The following is a 16,839-nucleotide window of genomic DNA, read 5'->3' as shown; positions in this document are numbered from 1 at the left end:
GGGAAAAAAAAAACCACCGAGTTGCGCGAACCCGTCAAGTCAAATGTGCTTGGCTTTCAGCGGCGGGGGCGCTGACGTCAGCCCACGCCGCGCAGCTCGGCCGGGCCGCAGACGTGCGGGTCACTGGCGGCGGCCGGGCTGCGGGGCTGCGGGGCTGCGGGGCGGGGGCGCCGCGCGGGGCGAAGAGGCCACAACAGGCTCTGACAAATGAATTCCGTCCGTGGAGTCAATATCGCCCCCACGAATGCCGTTTCTCCTTAGTCACCGAGGATGGGAAGCACTTTTAATTAGAAATTAATTAATGAGCACCTGCGCCTGCCCGCCCCACTGTAATCATTAGTCTCAATTACAAATGAGACATGTGAAGGGACACACGAGCGAGTCTCCACCGAAGATGTAATCAACAGTTAAAATTAGCCGGGCGCTGGCGCAGGCGGCCGGGCCTCCGCGCCCCGCTCGGCGGCAGGTGCAGGAGGGCCGCTCCGCAGGCCCGCGCGCGACCCCGACTATTGTTTAACTGGCTCTCTGCTCGGCCTCCCGCCGGTTCGAACCCTGCTCCGGGGCGGGGAGTTCCAGAACCAGATGCGGCTGCCAGTGTGCGCGTCCGAAGGGCAACCTGCTCTCAGGTGTGTGGGTCCCGCGTCCTCCCCAGAGCCATCCACCGAGGCCTCCCCCAGAGCCATCCACTCCGGGCCTCGGTGGTCCAATTGCCGCGGGGCTCTGCGTCTGCCCGCCAGCCTGTCCCCCGGGAACGCCCCCCCCCACCGCCCCCGCGCGTCCCACCCCCGCGCGTCCCACCCCCGGTCCTGTGAGTTCCCGCACAGCGAGCGGCCCTCCCTTTCCTCCTCCACCCCCTTCCGCGGCCGCCCTCCCAGCCTCCCCCTGCCCCTCGCGGCTGAACCCGGGACTGCCAGACAGCCCTGCGCGGTCCGGAGAGGAGGTTTCCGCCGCCCTGCTCCGGGGCCCCTCCCGCTGTGCTTGCTCCGCCCGGCGCCCCTCCGGGTTAGGTGCAGGGGAGGGAGCGCCGGGACGCCTTCCCCTGCCCGTTTTGCATAGCTCTGGGCCCGGGGCGTGCGGGGCAGTCTGGGGGCTGGGGGACAGCCACGCGCCCTCTCCAGGACTTTCCATCGGGTCCCGGTCCTGGGACCCAGCTCGAATGCAAAGCGGAGGCCAGCACGCAGGCTGCAAATGGGCGCCCGGGCACCCCGAACTCGCTCCCCGCCTTTTATGCAGCCGCCCTCCGGGGACCTCCCGGCTCGCCCCTGCCGCTCTGCCCCGCTCGGCCTCCCGCGGTCGGGCGGCCGGGAGGGGAGCTGTGCGCGGCGGCGCTGTGCAGACTTGCTCGGAAAGATTCCTGGGTTCAGACCTGTGAATCGCCCCAGGGTCACCCTCTAATTAATGATGACGTTCTCGCCCTCTCCCCAGCTGCAAACCTGCCTCCCAGAAACGAAATCTGCCCGCTCTGACAGCTCGGTTGAAGGTGATTGATGACTGTCTGGAGACCACAGTACGCATCATATAATATCTGCTGCGTAATTGCTTTAATTTACAGATGAAAATACGAGCTCTCCGATCGCGCTGAACCACAGCCGGCCACGTCCGAGCTGCTTGCGAAGGAAAATCATCGGAAATAATGAATAGCCGCCCCATGCAAATTATTCAGACAGTTTAAGCGTCTGTAGCCGGGAGAGATATATAAAGAACACGAGTCAAATGACATTAATAATTGTTTCTGAATTCTGTATTGATCTCGTGGCGGCCGTGTTTATTTCTTTCTCACCTGAATTGCTAATATCACCTTCCTGTAAATAATAAGAAACTAGCCACCGGGGCTTCTGGGGCAGAAATGAATCTCTCAGTCGCTCTCCCTCTTCCTCCTCTACTCCTCCCCTCCCCCACCCCCCTCCTCCCAACTCCTTCCAGTTTTCCCGGCTTCTGCTGTGGCTTTTCTGAACATCCTCCTACTTTCCATTATTTATTGTTTACAAACAGCTCTCTCTCTCCTGGTAATGAGGTTTGGGCCACGGAGGGGCCCGAGCCACGGGTGGCCGAGGGGGCTCCGGGAGCAGCAATCCGGGGCAAAGATGCCTTCAGCCCCTTGTCCTCACCCCACTCCCAAGGCCCAACCCCAGCGATTGTGAGCGCTCGGCTGGCAGGGGGAGGACAGCCACCGCCCAGGTCCCAGCGGCACCGAGCCACCTCGCTCTGGCTTGCCGGGCAGCACACCCAGGCCTGCGCCCTGCCCTTCCTCACCGGGGCCACAGCTCGCGGGGAACGCCGCCCCCTGAACACGCCAACATTCATCTTGTGAGCAGCCTTCGGAGCCCGGAGCCCTGGAGGGCACAGCCCGTCAGTGGAGGCCTCAGGGGGGTCAAGGGCTTCCTTTGACCATCACTGCAACGTTTCCCTTTCCAGCCTGGGTCGTAAAAAGACGCCCCCAGTCCCCACCCGCTGGCCCGGTTCTCCCAGGCAACCTGGACTTCTAATCCAGAAATCAAGCTCACCGACTACTTTCCAAGGCCTCCGCTTCCCGCCGGCTCCAGGCCTGCCGCACCCTGGCGGCCACCCTGTCTGGGGAAGCTCGGTGCTGTCGTGAGGAGCCTGGCGACCTTGTCCCGGCTCACCCAGGCCCCGAGACCCGATCCTGGATGCAGGGCTGGCCAGGCCTGTCTCCAGACTGGCGCACACCCCGGCATCTCGTGGACACCCTGCGCCGGGCTGAGGCCGGCCTCCTGCAACCGAGATACTTTCTGGGTTATCTTTGTCCCGTAGCAAATGCCGGAATAACTCTCCGAGTGCCCTTTCCCAAAAGGCTGAGCCTTGAGCTGAGGCCCCGGGGTTTCCCTCCCAGAGCGGGCAGAACCGGAGGGTCGGCATCTCAGGTACCATCAGCTAAATGCTCCTGCATAGACGCGCGTGCTGAACCCAAGTCCCTCCAGGGACCCTCGGTTCTAAATACACCCCCCAGAGGCTCCCCGGGGACCGAGCAGCGGCTCAGCTCTGGCGAGGTGCCCCCACCAGCCTGTTGAGTGCTGAAGGAGCCCAGGGCCAGGGGGCCTGAGGATGGTTAGCGCTCAACGTTAGAGGCCTATGGGTCGCTCTCTTCGCCCCGGGGGGTGCTGTAGGCCGCTGAGGGCCTCTGGGAGGTAGGCCGCGCCCTAACGTTCCACGCCGCCCCGCTCCCCGTGGGGCTTCGCTCCCGAGCCCCGCCGAGGCCAGGCGCTCCCCGCGGTTCCCCGAGTCGTCCCCCGGGGCCACCCCGTCCTCCGCACCGAGAGCCTCCCGGGGCTCGCTCCAGCCCGACGAAGTTGACCTCAGGCAGAGGGCGGAGGCTGGAGCGCGCGGAGCCGGGCGAGGGCCAGCCCTCGGGGCGCCGGTGCCCGCCCACTGCTTGCGGACACCCGGGCGGGGTGTGGCGCTGAAAGGCGTTCTGGATGTCGCTGGCGCCGAGGTCGGCGGGTCACTCCTTCGCGGCCGGTCCTCCGGGTCTCACGCGAAGTGAGGCGGGCGAGCTGCAGGCAGGCGCGCGGAATCCTGCTCCCGAACCGCCTGCACCCCTCCCCCGCCCCCCACCGTTTCGCTCCGGTTCTCCCGCCGCGCCCCCGCCGCCCGCCCGCAGGGCGCCGCCCGAGCGGGAAAGGCGCGCGGTCGGGGCGTCCCGGGGCAGGCCCGGCTGCCCCGCGTCGGCCCCCAGCGCCCCGCGCCTCCCCCGCACCCCGTTTCCGCAACTTGCAGCGAACGCGGCCGCCTCTGGAGACCCCAGCGGCAGGCGGCAAACTTTGTGCCCTCCGGCGCAGGAGCGATCCCCGCAAAGTTTGTGCGGCCGAGCCCACTCCCTACCTGCGCTGGGGACGCGCCCGCCCGCGCCGCTCGGGCGCCGGGGCCGCGGGGAGCAGCGCGCAGCCCGGGACGCACCGGGGAGTCGCCGCAGTCGCCGCCGCCCGCGCCCCTCGGCGGCCGCGCGGAGCCTCCGCCTCCCCGGAAGGGGGGAGGGGTCTCGGAGCCCCGGGGCGGGGGCGGGCGGCGGGGGACCTCGCCTACCTGCGGTGGCGCCCGGCCACTACCGGCCGCCCGCGAGGGCTCTGCGCGGCCGCTCGGCGCGCGCGCTCCGGCGGGGAGCAGGCGACAACTAATGGAGACATTTCCAGGCGGAGCACCTGGCGAGCGGAGCGCGCCGGCGTCCCCAGGCGCCGCGGTCGTCAGCCGAGCCCGCACCGGCGTGACGTGGGCGAGCGAGCGCGCTGCTCCCACCCGGCCGCCCATTAACGCTTTCCCCCGCGGGCGCCGCGCGCTCGCCAACTTTCCCCTCTGCCTGGCCCGCGCCCTGGGTGCGTGGGGCGTAGGGGCAGGCACGGGGGGCGCCCTGGGGCGGGGGCAGGGACGCCGGGCTCAGAGAAGACGGCGCCGCCACAACGGGGCGGCAGGAAGGCAGGCCGCCTCCGTCCGGCCAGACCCTTCGGGGGGGCTGTTAGGCCGCCCTCCCCCGCGCCCCGCTGTCTTGGGCCAGAGGAACGGCGCCCGAGACCGCCTCGCTGGTTCTTGGCCCCAGTTCTCCTGAGTCGCCCGTTGGCCACGCTACCCCGCGCTCCGAGGAGCTGGCAGAGGGCTCGGCTGCCCGCAGGCCTCCTGGGAGTAGGCTGGGCGAGCAGCTCCGGGCCCGGGCTTCCTTCCCCGCACTCCCAGCCCCGCAGCATCGCCCCTTGGCGCGGAGGGAGCCCAGCTCCCACGGCTACTGTCCGGGCGAGTCCACTCGGGCTGTCCGGGCAGCGGGGACTGCCTTGGTGTGGGCAGGTGGGGGTGGCTGTACAAAGGTGACAGCAAGCCTGCAATCTGCCCAGGACTGGGTGGCGGGAGTGGGAGCTTGCTAAGGGCTGACTGCAGTGCTGCTGGGCTGGGTGTCCGGCCTGGGGCCAGCCCTCCGCCTGGACAGCCAGTGGCTCCTGAGACCTGAGTCCAGGAGGGAAGTCAGTCTGGGTGGGTCCCAGGTCACTCAGCCAGAGGAACCTTGCCCTGCACCCCCCCCCCCCCGCCCCCTCCCCATCATTTCAAGGAACAGGGGAGTTGTTCTCCTCATGATCTGTGGCCTTATAATGACGTCTGAGATTTGTTGACCCGGATCATGTCTGAAAAAGTTACTTGCTGTCCTCCCTGTTTTTTCCCATCAAAGCTCCGGCAACCGCTGGGGGACAGTGCTCATTTATTTGCCTGCTCCGACAACGGCACGCTGGGTGGTGTTTGTCTCCGGGCCTCCCGTGTGCCTCTGTTTCCTCCACGGAGCAGAAGGAGAGCCAGCAGTCCTGGCTTCCCGGCCCTGCTGCTGAGCCCAGAGCTTCCGCTGGCTTCTCTGGGAAGGACACAGCTTTGTGGTCAGGGTTCGCTCTGGAAGCACGAAGCTGGGCCTCGGGTGGGCTACGGGCCTGCAGACACCCTTTCCGACCCTGGGCTGATTGGAGGGGGTTGTGAGAGGGGTGCCTGTATGTCGGGGCGTCTGGAAACGTCCTCCAGAGTGAGGCAGGGAGCTTGCTCGATTCTAGCCGGAAGGAAGTGGACTCAGGGCTCCGAGGGAGGGATGACCGCTGTCCCTGCCCTGCTGGCAGCTTCCTCCTCCCTCTTCTCGCCACAGGATGGTTTTGGCAGGGCCTCGGGGCCAACGGGGACAAGCACGCCAGTCCCTCCCCGCAGAGCCTACCTGGGACTTAGATTCTTTTCATAGCTGACGATAAGCAAGGCATGTTTGTGTTCACAGCCCTGATGGGGAGATAGGCGCATTCTGCCTGCCTTCGCTCATTCAAGACAGCGGTGGCCGTGGAGGCGGGCGTCTGAGAAGCACCAGGGCCCACGTGGAGCTCAGGGCAGCCGGCGGCCTCCGGAGTCTCCACAGCCGGAACAGCACCCAGGCCCCTGGAAACGGCACCTCCCCAGAAGGTGCGCTGAGCGGCCCGTCGCCCTTCCTTGGGGGGCAGGGCCTCCCTTCACTCCGCTCCCTGGAAGCCAATCTTCGTGTCCCATCACTTGGACGCTGCCGGGCCTGACCTTGCCCGGCTCCCTGGCCAAGTGGCCAGAAGCGTCGATGGCCCTCCTCTGCCCCTGCCTCTCGGGCAGGAGGCTAGCGCGGCTCTCCCGCCGCGCTGAGAGGGCCTCCTGGGCCCGTGCTCTGGGGAAAGGATGGCAATACCCCAGGTCTTGCCCAGGGAGCCTGGCAGGGAAAGTCCCTCTTTGTCCCGGGACTGAGTGATCTGTCCAGGGAGCCATTGTGCAGCCGGCCACCTCCGAAGGGCAGCGATCCCCCCAGGCCGACGGAGGGCGCCCCCGGCACTCCCTGCACAGGAACGAGGCCAGGGGCTGCGCCCACCCCTGCGCCCCCACCTCTGGTCCCTGTGGTCGGAGGTGCTCCCTGGTGGATCCATTGTCTGTCGATTGTCTTTTGTTTCTGCTGCTGGCAGAGCGGCCGGGTGCGATCTGAAACAAAGTCTCCGTGCCCCCGGGGCCTGGCCCCGCTGCGCGTCCCCCCCGCCCCCCCAGCCTGGCCGTTGCAGCAACATGCAGAGGCATCTGGTGGGGAACGAGGAGCTGGCCCGATGCTGTCTGCTGCCTGCCGTCACCCAGGGACCCGCGCCCCGGTCCCCCTCCCTGGGGACCCACGAGAGGCTCCGACTGCAGTGGGGGAGGGGGAGGGGAGGCCACAGGAACCGGTCCCGAGTGAGGACGGCCTCAGAGGGACCGCCTGGCAGCACTGGGCATGGGGTCCCGAAGATGCCCTTGGGCTTGGCAGGGCCCAGCCTTCTAACGGCTCCGTGGCCAGACTTAGCCGCAGAGCAGCGTGGGGCCCAGATCCCGGGGCTGGACAGTGGAGAGCGACATGGCTCATCTCTGGCAAGTGCCCCCGGGAGCTGAGGACTGGGGCCGCAGGGCTGTAGGAGGGCTTTGTCCCGGCCCAGCGCCAACCTGAGTTACTTAAAGCAGAAAGTCTGAGTGGCTTCTCTTTCAAAGCAGCCTGGTGCTGGGGTCAGGGTCAGGGACAGGGACGCGCCCCTGGCCCCGGGTCAGAGGTGCCGGGGGCCGCGGCCCAAGGTGATCGGAGGGGCCTGAGGGCTGCCCCCCACTCCCGCCTGGTCACCGCCTCCCTTCCTGTTTTCCCACCCTCGTGGGCTTGGAAGGAGGCCAGGGAGCAGGAGTTGGGAAGTTTTTCTTTCTCCTCATTTCAGAAACACGATGTCATGTCTGTGATGCTGAAACGCATGGGCAGATTTTAGGGAGGTTTCTGTTATTAAAAGCGAGAGGCTGTCAATTCAGACACCGTCTGCAGTCTGTGTGGTCCAGCTTGAAACGTTTACCTGGACTCACCGGCATCCACACCAGAGGGAGGTACCGTGAAGCGTAGAAGAGACAACAGCACACACACCGCCTGGAGTTTGACTGTCGCGTCGGAGTCCTTGACGGAAGGGTTGGGAGACGACGTCTTGCGGGTGGGGACAGGAAGTGTACGGGTGGGTCCCGAGTGTGCGAGCTTGGGGGGGGCCTCCCGTAGGAGCCCCGTGGGGCGCGCTCCCCGGAACTCGCGGCCCAAAAGCCCATTTTCCCACGGCGGCGGCAGCGAAGGCGCGGTCGGCCCGCCTCGTTCACGCGCACTGCTCCGCAATCACCCGCTGTGGCGGGTGGACGGTGACCAGGTACCAAATGGCACTTGCCCAGGCCAGGGAGCGGGTGAGGGAGACAGAGGGGCGGAGCGCAGGGCACAGGGGGCTGTGCTGCCATCGGGGCTGGGCTGCTGGCCTCTCCTGCACCCCTCCCAGCCCGGGTTCGGGGAGGCCTGTGTGCACCCCTCCCAGCAGCGCCCCAGACGGAGCCGTGCCGTCAGGGACCTTTGCCGACGTGGGCGGGTCAGCGCTGTGGCTCTGTCGTTGGGGCACCGATCTGCCTTGTACTTCGTTGTCCTGGGGACTCTGGTGTGTCCCCCTCAAGGGTGGCTGGGGACAGTTGCCGGCCACCTAAAAAAACCGAGTGTCCCCCCCGCCTCCCCGGCGGTAAACTCAGTGCAGCTGGTGACGCTCCGACGGTGACCGGTGTCACACACAGGCTTTTAATTACTGTGGCAGCAAATCATACAGGAATGTCCTCCAGGAGGTGGCTGATTTTTATATAAAAAAAAGCCATTTCAGAGTATTTTTGAAATTCAATTAATTGAAGGCCCAGATAAAAGGAACACATTCTTAATGGCTATAAAATAACCCCGAGGGAGGAGAGGGAGCCACCGAGCCCGACTTCAAAGTGTGACAGAAATACTTACTGTTTTACTTTAAAAGTATCCAGATCAATGACTCAGTCAAAATTACTTATACATTTAGCAACCTTTTCATTTTCTGTGTACGAACGGCGGAAGAGGCATTCTTCTTGCCCGTGACAAGAAGCTCCTGACAAGGGACTGTGGTCACCAGGCTCGGTCAGAAGCACACCTGCCCCTCGGGGGGCCTGACCCCCAGCTCGGGGCTCAGGGGAGCCCCTCCGCGGGGGCCTGACAAAGAGCCACAACCCAGGGGTCTCTCTCAGCTCTGGAGGGGACAAGTCCGAGGCCAAGCCGTGGGCAGGGCTGGCCCCCCGAGGCTGTGAGGCGGAGTCTGTCCCAGGCGTCTGTCCGGCCTCTGGCGGCTGCTGGCGGTCTGGGGGCTCCTGACCCCCGCTCGCATCTCTGTCTTCAGGCTCACACGGCAGTCGCCCTGGGCGTGTCCGGTGCCTGTGTCCAAAGTTCCCGTTTCTGTAGGGACACCGTCATATTGGATTAGGGCCGCTCACTCCAGCACAATCACATCCTAACCGATCGCAGCTGCGATGACCTTGTTTCCGAATGAGGGTGCGACCTGGGTGCTGGGGGTTAAAGCTGCAAGTACGAATATTGAGGGGACACAGTTCAAGCTGTAACAGAGGAGGAGTCTGGGAAGGCCTGGGTTTGTGTCTTTAGAGCGACCCCACCATCACCACTGGCAGGTCCACGGAGGGGGTCCCCACGTGTGTCCATCGGGAAGGATGGCGTCTCACACACACTTTTTCCCTAACTTCTCGAGGCCTCTCGGGTCCCCGCCCCAAGTCTGGTGCGGCTGTGTGGGCGGTGAGCCCCAATATGCTCCCGTTTTGTTCCTGTGTTTTATTGCCGTCGGGCACATTGTATCCTTGCTTTATTTCTTTGCCCTCATTTCCTCCCTCCTACGCTAGAATCAATGCTTCAAGAGGGTTGGGGACTTATTGTAATAGTAGGTGCACATTAAACGCAGAGTAGGGGCTTAACGAGTGTTGAATGAATGAGGACATATGGGTGGCATTCTTCGTAGAAGGAGAGCCGCGCAGAGAAGAGACATCAGGAGCGTTCTTGCATGCGGGAGGCTGAAACTGTTCATGTGGGACGTACTGACAGAGCACCTTCCGTGTCCCAGGCGCTCTCCTGGGGCTTTGGGGTGCACCAGTGGACAGAAGAAAGAAAGGCATCTGCCCGGGGGAGCGTGCATGTCCTCAGAGAGAGGCAGATAAGCAATCAGCAGACCGAATGACCGCGTAGACAAAGGAGCTCACTAAATGCACGAATGCACACCTGCATTGCTGATCCGTTGCTGTGCCTTCGCAGACTCAGCTGCGCATGCTGCTTCCTGCCCTCGCTTTTGGGGGCCAACCACCTTCTCTCACTGTGTTCTCTCCCAGCGCAGCTGGCCTTCCGTGGGCCCCCCGGGGGGTCACTCCCGCTCAGCTGACTGGGAAACCGCAGACCCCTGTGACTGCAGTCTCTGACCTTTGACTTTCCTGAGGTTTCAGCGAAGGCTGTGCAGTCGCGGGAGGCACGGTGGGCTCCAGGCACGATTTCCCCGGTCCTCCTGGTTCCCAGCCTGCTCCCTCTTGCTTCTGGCCCGGGGCTGCGGTGAGGTGGTGACGCGTGGTGGGGAGCCGGCCCTGGGGGCCTCCTGGTGCCGCCCCTGGGGTGAGCGCCCTCGCCCACCGCCCGAGGGCTCGGGACCTTGTGACTGTCTTTGGCTTGCACTTCACCCCCCTCCCTTCCACCTGCTGTGGCAGACGGTGGCACCTTAGCTGCTGGAGGCTCGGCCAGGCTCCGTGGATGGGGCGGCCTGCTGACCCGGGTGGACACACTGTGAGAGCCAGAATCAGCCCCGATTTTAAGCCACTGCGTGTCGGGATTGTTGTCACGGCAGCTCGACCTGCCCTATCTGACTGCTACAGTTTCTTCTTTTAATACTGTTATAATATAATTGTATATTATCATGTGATTATGCTATAATTATGTCACATAATTCCAAATTCAAATGGTATGTTGTTACATAATCATACATTACAATCTAATTTTCAATACGGATAAAATACCTAGAAAGAAACACTAACTTTTTTTTTTATGTTTATTTATTGTTTTTGAGAGAGAGAGAGAGACAGAGCAGGGGAGGGGCAGAGAGAGAGAGGGAGACACAGAATCCGAAGCAGGCTCCAGGCTCTGAGCTGTCAGCACAGAGACCCATGCGGGGCTCGAACCCACAAACTGGGAGACCATGACCCGAGCTGAAGTTGGGCTCTCAACTGAGCCACCCAGGCGCCCCAGAAAGAAACACTATCTTTTTTTTTTTTTAATTTTTTCATGTTTATTTATTATTGAGAGAGAGACACAGAGCATGAGCAGGGGAGGCGTAGAGAGAGGGGGGAGACACAGAATCTAAAGTAGGCTCCAGGCTCTGAGCTGTCAGCACAGAGCCCGACGCGGGGCTTGAACTTACAAACTGCGAGATCATGGCCTGAGCCGAAGTCGGTCGCCCAACCAACTGAACCACCCAGGCGCCCCAAGAAACACTATCTTAAATCTAACGTAAGGGCAAGATTATACAAGGACACTAAAGGCTGAAATTAGATTACATGCCCTTTCATTGCTGCCATGGTCAGGAAAAAATAATATCTTCAAGAAACTTTCTTAACTTACCCATGAATATTTTCTATTTATGAACGTTTCTAGCACCCGCTGGCCTCACTTCCTTGCCCTGGAACTCTCTGTAGGACTCAGTGTCCACACGTTGTGGTACCTGGTTGCTCAGACAAGGGTGTCTGTCGGACCAGGACTCTGGGACACTAACTGACCACCGCACTGGCCACTGGTGACAAGGACCATGAAGATCATCGGGGAGAAAGGGCTGTTTCGACAGGCCTGGAGGACTTAGAGAAAAATAATGATGTAATAGTATTTTACAGTTTTAAACTAGCAGCCCAAAGAACAGAGAACCAGGATGGCCCTAAAAAAATCAAAATCTTCTTTCTTATAGTTTAGGAAGATAAGAATATTTAATATTATAATATTAGCAAATAATAATATTAAATAATATGTATTGGTATTTTACCTAGTTTTAGTGATTCAGTATTAGGTAATAACATTTCATGTTGTCGAGGGTATATTTGACTTCGCAGAAATATTTTATTCCGTGAAATAAAACCGTGTGCTGGGGAGGGGAGCCACTCATACACGGGGCCCAAGGCAGGGGTGGCTCAGAAAACCTGTTGGTTTTCCGTGCATTAGAAAAGAATAAGAAACTTGTAGACGTGGCTGAACGTAGTCCGTCGTCAGGTTTTTCCGAGCAGATTCCGTTTGTGTTTTCTTTAACCACTGAGCTTGCGCGGTTAAAAGTCAGTCCTTCTGGAAGAGACGTTCCTTCTCCCTGTACTTCCCTTCTGGCATTTCCCTTGCCCCTGGTGGTGGTTGTGCCCCACAGACGTCCACGGTAGCTGTCCCCTGACCCGCTCTGGATGCGTGGCTGGCATGGGCGTGTGCAGGGGCGGCTTGCTGGGCGCACAAGTGCTCACCCCGGAACCACACGCAGGGGCCGGCCCTGGGGTGCGGGACTTGCCTGCCAGTGGGGTCGCCTTGCTGAACACACACCTGCTCCTTCAGAGCCTCGGCCCCACGGCCTGGCGTCCTGAGAACGTGCTGTCATCCCTCGGAGGGGAGGCGCGCGGGCCTGTGGGGCGAGCTGCCCCAGGAGCTCCTGACTGCCCGAGCCCAGACGCCACCAGGGTTTGCACCCTGTTTCGGTCCCCGCTCCACCGAAGGTGTCGCCACCGTGTCTGAGGGCCTGTGCACGTAGGCGCTGTCTTCTGACGTTGCTCCTGGAGCCCGGGGTGGGGGACCCCGGGGGCTGGATGGGTCGCTCCGCTCCCCAATCAGGGACAAGTTCAGCTGTAGACCTGCCTCTCTGCTCGGCGTGCCTGTCAGGGCTGGAGCCACGTCCAGTGCCCTGGGACCCCATCTTAGGCAAGACGCTCAGCTCAGACCGTCTCCCGGTAGGGCTGTCCTGCTGGCTGGCCGGTGTCTCGTCTGCGGGACGTTCCGTTACAAGGAGAAGGCTAGAAATGAAGTCATTGGAGGTTTCGCTCTCCCTTCTACCTCGCATTCTGTGAGGAGGCACAGGTTCTCTGAATTTCCGGAATCCTGATGGGGTCCCGGCCTCCGGAGCAGGAGGCTCAAAGCCGGGTTGGACCCCAGCTCACACCCTTGGGCGTGGTGCAGACTTGAGTTGTTGCCCACGGGGCCCCAGTCACTCCAGTCTCCCCTGTCCCCGGGGCACGATGGGTCTTGGCACCCTTGTTAAGCCTCGTTCTGGGCGGGGAGAGAAGGGCTGGTCATCATTTTGGTCAGAACAGCAGCCTCGCAAACGCCAGGAGCCTCTGCCCATCGTCACCGGCCCCCAGCCGGACGAGGTGGGATCTCAGTTGGGGTCTTCCGATCCTCACAGTTTAGGTGAGCGTCTCCCACAATGTGGAGAAAAGGTTGCTGGTTTTCTCTTTGATTCCTCGTGTTTTGGGGGGAGTGGGGTATGGGGCTGAAAGATCACGAGCTCCGAGAAATTTTCTACGGGCTGAGACTTTCAAAGCACATTGAGCTGGCACTTTGAAAGTGTGCCTTTGCCAGATCTCTCTTTGGAGCCACCGTAAGACAGAGAAACACACGGGGGACCCGCAACCATCCACCGCCGTCTGCGGCCAGAGGTCCGGGAAAGCGGCAGGGCAAACCGTACGGAGGCATTGTTTTCATAAGAAGGCCGGAAATAGCAGGCCCATGTTCAACCCAGTGACGGTTTTCAGTGTTTCCCTGTGAACCCCGGGAGCCTGGTTCGATACGGCGGGTTCTGGAAGGCAGGCAGGGCTCAGTGCTGTCAGGGAGCCGAGGGAGCTGTCTTCATCGGCCGGTGCTCCGGGCACGCGCTCAGCAGGGAATCAATACACATCTTCCTGGCCTCACTGCCCCTCGAGCCCCTTTTCCAGTTTTGTGTGTTTGCCTCTGATCGGCCTGCTTAGGTCTGATATTGCCGTCGTGTGGCCTTTTCCAATGGGTCACCGTCTTCTGGGGCCCCGGTGGCCAGGCCGCACGCTGAGATGGCGGGAGTGCTCGGCTGCTCCGGACTGTGGCCTGCAGTCACCTTCCGCTGCCCCGGGCTACAGCTCGTCTTGTGCACAACAGGCTGACGTCACGGAAGCCTCTCGGCCGTGGCATCAGAGGCAGGGAAGCCCGGCGGGCAGCCTTGGGAAGGCCTGGCTGGTGGGGCTCTGGGGGGCCCGTCCCTGCCCTCCGAGTGTGCCCAGCCTGGCTCCGAGAGGGCTGAGGACGGGCACGGCCACGCTGGACCCTCTCCTGCTTCCACGGGCCCCGGGGACCTGTCACTGACACGCACGGGCTCTCCAACAGCTGGCCGGGACAGACGACCGGGCTGCGGGGGACGTGGCGGGCAGAGGCGCACACGCAGGGGCGGACGTGGACCGATGGCACACAGGACTCTTCGCCCGTCACTTGCACACTTAATCTAGAGAATCAGCACGCAGGGCACGGACACCTGCTCCTGTTCCAAACTCCACATTTTAAACGATTCCTCACGGGAAATTCCAGGCATTCACAAAACTAGAGTAGAACAGGCTCACGTAACTTGGGGCCAATCCCACCCGTTTCCCCAACCTGTTTGCTGTGGGGCAAACTCAGGACACCAGACGTGAATGTTTCGGCGCTTGTGTCTAAAAGACGGAGACATATAAAAATGTCTCCGAGGCAAATATCAGACCTAAAACAGTCAGTCGTTCTCTGATGGCCCCAAATACACAGTCAGTATTCCTGCTTCCTCATTTTCACCCAGTTTGGGTTTTTTTCAATTTTCTTTTCTTTTCTTTTTTTAAAATTTTATCTTGTTTTATTTTTTATTTTCTTAAATTTACATCCAAATTAGTTAGCATAGAGTGCAACAGTGATTTCAGGAGGAGATTCCTTAGTGCCCTTCCCCATTTAGCCCATCCCCCTCCCACAACCCCTCCCGTAACCCTCAGTCTGTTCTCCATATTTATGAGTCTCTTCTGTTTTGTCCCCCTCCCTGTTTTTATATTATTTTCCTTCCCTTCCCTATGTGTATCTGTTCTGGGTTTTAAAGTCCTCCCATGAGTGAAGTTCTAGGATATTTGTGTTTCTCTGAGTGACTAATGTCACTTAGCCTAATACCCTCCAGTTCCATCCACATAGTTACAAATGGCAAGATTTCATTCTTTTTGATTGCCGAGGAATATTCCATTGTATATATGCCACATCTTCTTTATCTGTTCATCCACGATGGACATTTGGGGTCTTTCCATACTTTGGCTATTGTCGATAGTGCTGCTATAAACATTGGGGTGCATGTGTCCCTTCGAAACAGCACACCTGTATCCCGTGGATAAATGCCTAGTAGTGCCATTGCTGGGTCATAGGGTGGTTCTATTTTCAGTTTTTGGAGGAACCTCCATCCTGTTTTCCAGAGTGGCTGCACCAGCTTGCATTCCCACCAACAATGCAAAGGAGATCTTCTCTCTCCGCATCCCCGCCAATATCTGTTGTTGCCTGAGTTGTTAACGTGAGCCATTCTGACAGGTGTGAGGTGGTGTCTCAGTGTAGTTTTGATTTGTATTTGCCTGATGATGAGTGATGTTGAACATCTTGTCATGTGTCTATTGGCCATCTGGGTGTCTTCTTTGGAGAAGTGTCTATTCATGTCTTTTGCCCATTTCTTCACCGGATTATTTGTTTTTCGGGTGTTGAGTTTGATAAGTTCTCTATAGATTTTGGATACTGACCCTTTATCTGATATGTCACCTGCAAATATCTTCTCCCATTCTGTCGGTTGCCTTTTACTTTTGCAGATTGTTTTCTTCATTGTGCAGAAGATTTTATTTTGATGAGGTCCCAATAGTTCATTTTTGCTTTTGTTTCCCTTGCCTCCGGAGACGTGTTGAGTAAGAAGTTGCTGCGGCCAAGATCAAAGAGGTTTTTGCCTGCTTTCTCCTCGAGGATGTTGATGGCTTCCTGTCTTACATTGAGGTCTTTCATCCATTTTGAGTTTATTTTTGTGTGTTCACCCAGTCTGTTTTAACCTCAGCATGTGGCGAAGTTCATGCCCGGGGCTCAGATGACATGTTAGTGACATCTCGTGAGGTCTTTTCTGGTCCTTTCTGTCCCTCCTCCTTCTTCTGACTTTTGGTTGCTGAAGAAGAAACTGGGCTTTTGCCCTAAGAGTTTCCCATGTTCCCGTTTCTGCCGACCCTGCCCTCGCAGCACCAGTGACCGCGCTCCTCTGTCCCCGCACATCACGGCCACTGGCGGCCGGTGCAGAGGCTGCTCAGGTCGGGCTGTGTGTCCTGGGCTGCGTATGTCTCTGCGAGGCCGTGTTGGGGCCGCCGGCGGTGGTTCCGGGCTCGGGAAACGGTGCTGTTGGGGCTCTGTCGTCTTCCCTCACCTGTGAGCTGGGGCAGCGCACTCATGGCCCCTCGGAGACATGGCAGAGACGGAGTGAACGTGATCTGATGGCCCAGGAGCCTCCCAAGGAGAGACGTGAGAGCTGTGCCTTCTGAGCCTCAGGACCACCCCTTGGGTTGGAACATGCTCCCTGTGTTTTGATCCATTCCAGCTACTGGGGCTTAAAGTGTCCCCCTTTGGCCCCTGGGAGACTCCCCAGTCCCTCCAACGGCCCTGCTTTTCTGGCACAGCGACACGTTCTGGGCCCGTGCGCCCGTCTCCCGTCCCTGCCCTGGTCTCCTGCGGGTCCCGGCTGCTTCCGGGGTCAGTGGTACTTACAGGCCGCGGCCAGGGCGCCGTGTCACCCCACGTTTAAGACGCGCAAGATGGGAAGTGAGCGGCTTATTTACGGGGCGCCGTCAGTCCCCGTGCCATCCGGTCTCTGCTGGGACGCGGGGTCCACAGCGGCCGCCAGACATCCCCTCTCGAGGTCACCGCCCGATGGAGGACCTAACCGCGGCCATGCGTTTGCTTGTCACACTTATTCTGAGATAACGTTTTGCTGCATAACAAGAAATGTTGCTTTGTGTCACGGGATGACGTTCTGTTCTCAGGACCCCTTCCCCAGGACCGTGCACAGCACCCCCGGACGTCACCTGAAGGACACACGCAGGGCGTCGCGATGTGCGTCGCCCGTTTTGTCAGCTGTTGTGCTGCGGGGAGGAAGCAGGAGCAGGCAGACAGCCGGGCCGCGGGCTCCTGTCCCCCGAAGTGACGTGAGAAGCGGGATTTGAAGAAACACAGATGCACACCCCGTGCTGTCAGAGCACCGAGCCCCCTGACCGGGCGCCTGTCAGGAGGGGCCGCGGGGTCCGCGGTCAGGGCAGGCCCAGCTGGCGGCCGCGGCAGACCCTTCCTCCCGAGAGCTCTCGGTGCTCCCGCCTCTGTCCTCTCGGGCTGGGCTTCCCCGGGGCGCCTGCCAGGACCAGCACGTTTCCAGCGGGTGACCCCGCGAGGCCGGCCTGTCGCAGTGGGAGGAGGCGGGGCACAGGAGCTGTCGGGGTGGC

At 60.7% G+C, this 16,839-nt stretch overlaps 1 protein-coding gene and 1 long non-coding RNA gene across 2 annotated transcripts; one reads left to right on the top strand and one right to left on the bottom strand.

The window, feature by feature from the left end:
• Positions 1-1,519: 1,519 nt before the first annotated feature.
• Positions 1,520-3,500, bottom strand: LOC122231963. The gene is made up of 3 exons (XR_006209280.1): positions 3,273-3,500; positions 2,505-2,732; positions 1,520-1,676 (listed from the first exon to the last, which is right to left on the bottom strand). It is a non-coding gene; the product is annotated as an uncharacterized LOC122231963 (long non-coding RNA).
• A 632-nt stretch (positions 3,501-4,132) lies between these two features.
• Positions 4,133-16,547, top strand: LOC122230741 (cuticle collagen 2-like). Its single transcript, XM_042957142.1, has 4 exons — positions 4,133-4,224; positions 4,344-4,811; positions 5,747-5,925; positions 16,387-16,547. The coding sequence occupies exons 1-4, from the start codon at positions 4,133-4,135 to the stop codon at positions 16,545-16,547; spliced, it is 900 nt and encodes a 299-aa protein (XP_042813076.1).
• The last annotated feature ends 292 nt before the right edge of the window (positions 16,548-16,839 follow it).

Source organism: Panthera tigris, chromosome A1 (assembly GCF_018350195.1).
Source record: "Panthera tigris isolate Pti1 chromosome A1, P.tigris_Pti1_mat1.1, whole genome shotgun sequence".
NCBI lineage: Eukaryota > Metazoa > Chordata > Mammalia > Carnivora > Felidae > Panthera > Panthera tigris.
The sequence above is the reverse complement of the archived record's forward strand: the minus strand, read 5'-3'. Positions and strand labels throughout refer to the sequence as shown.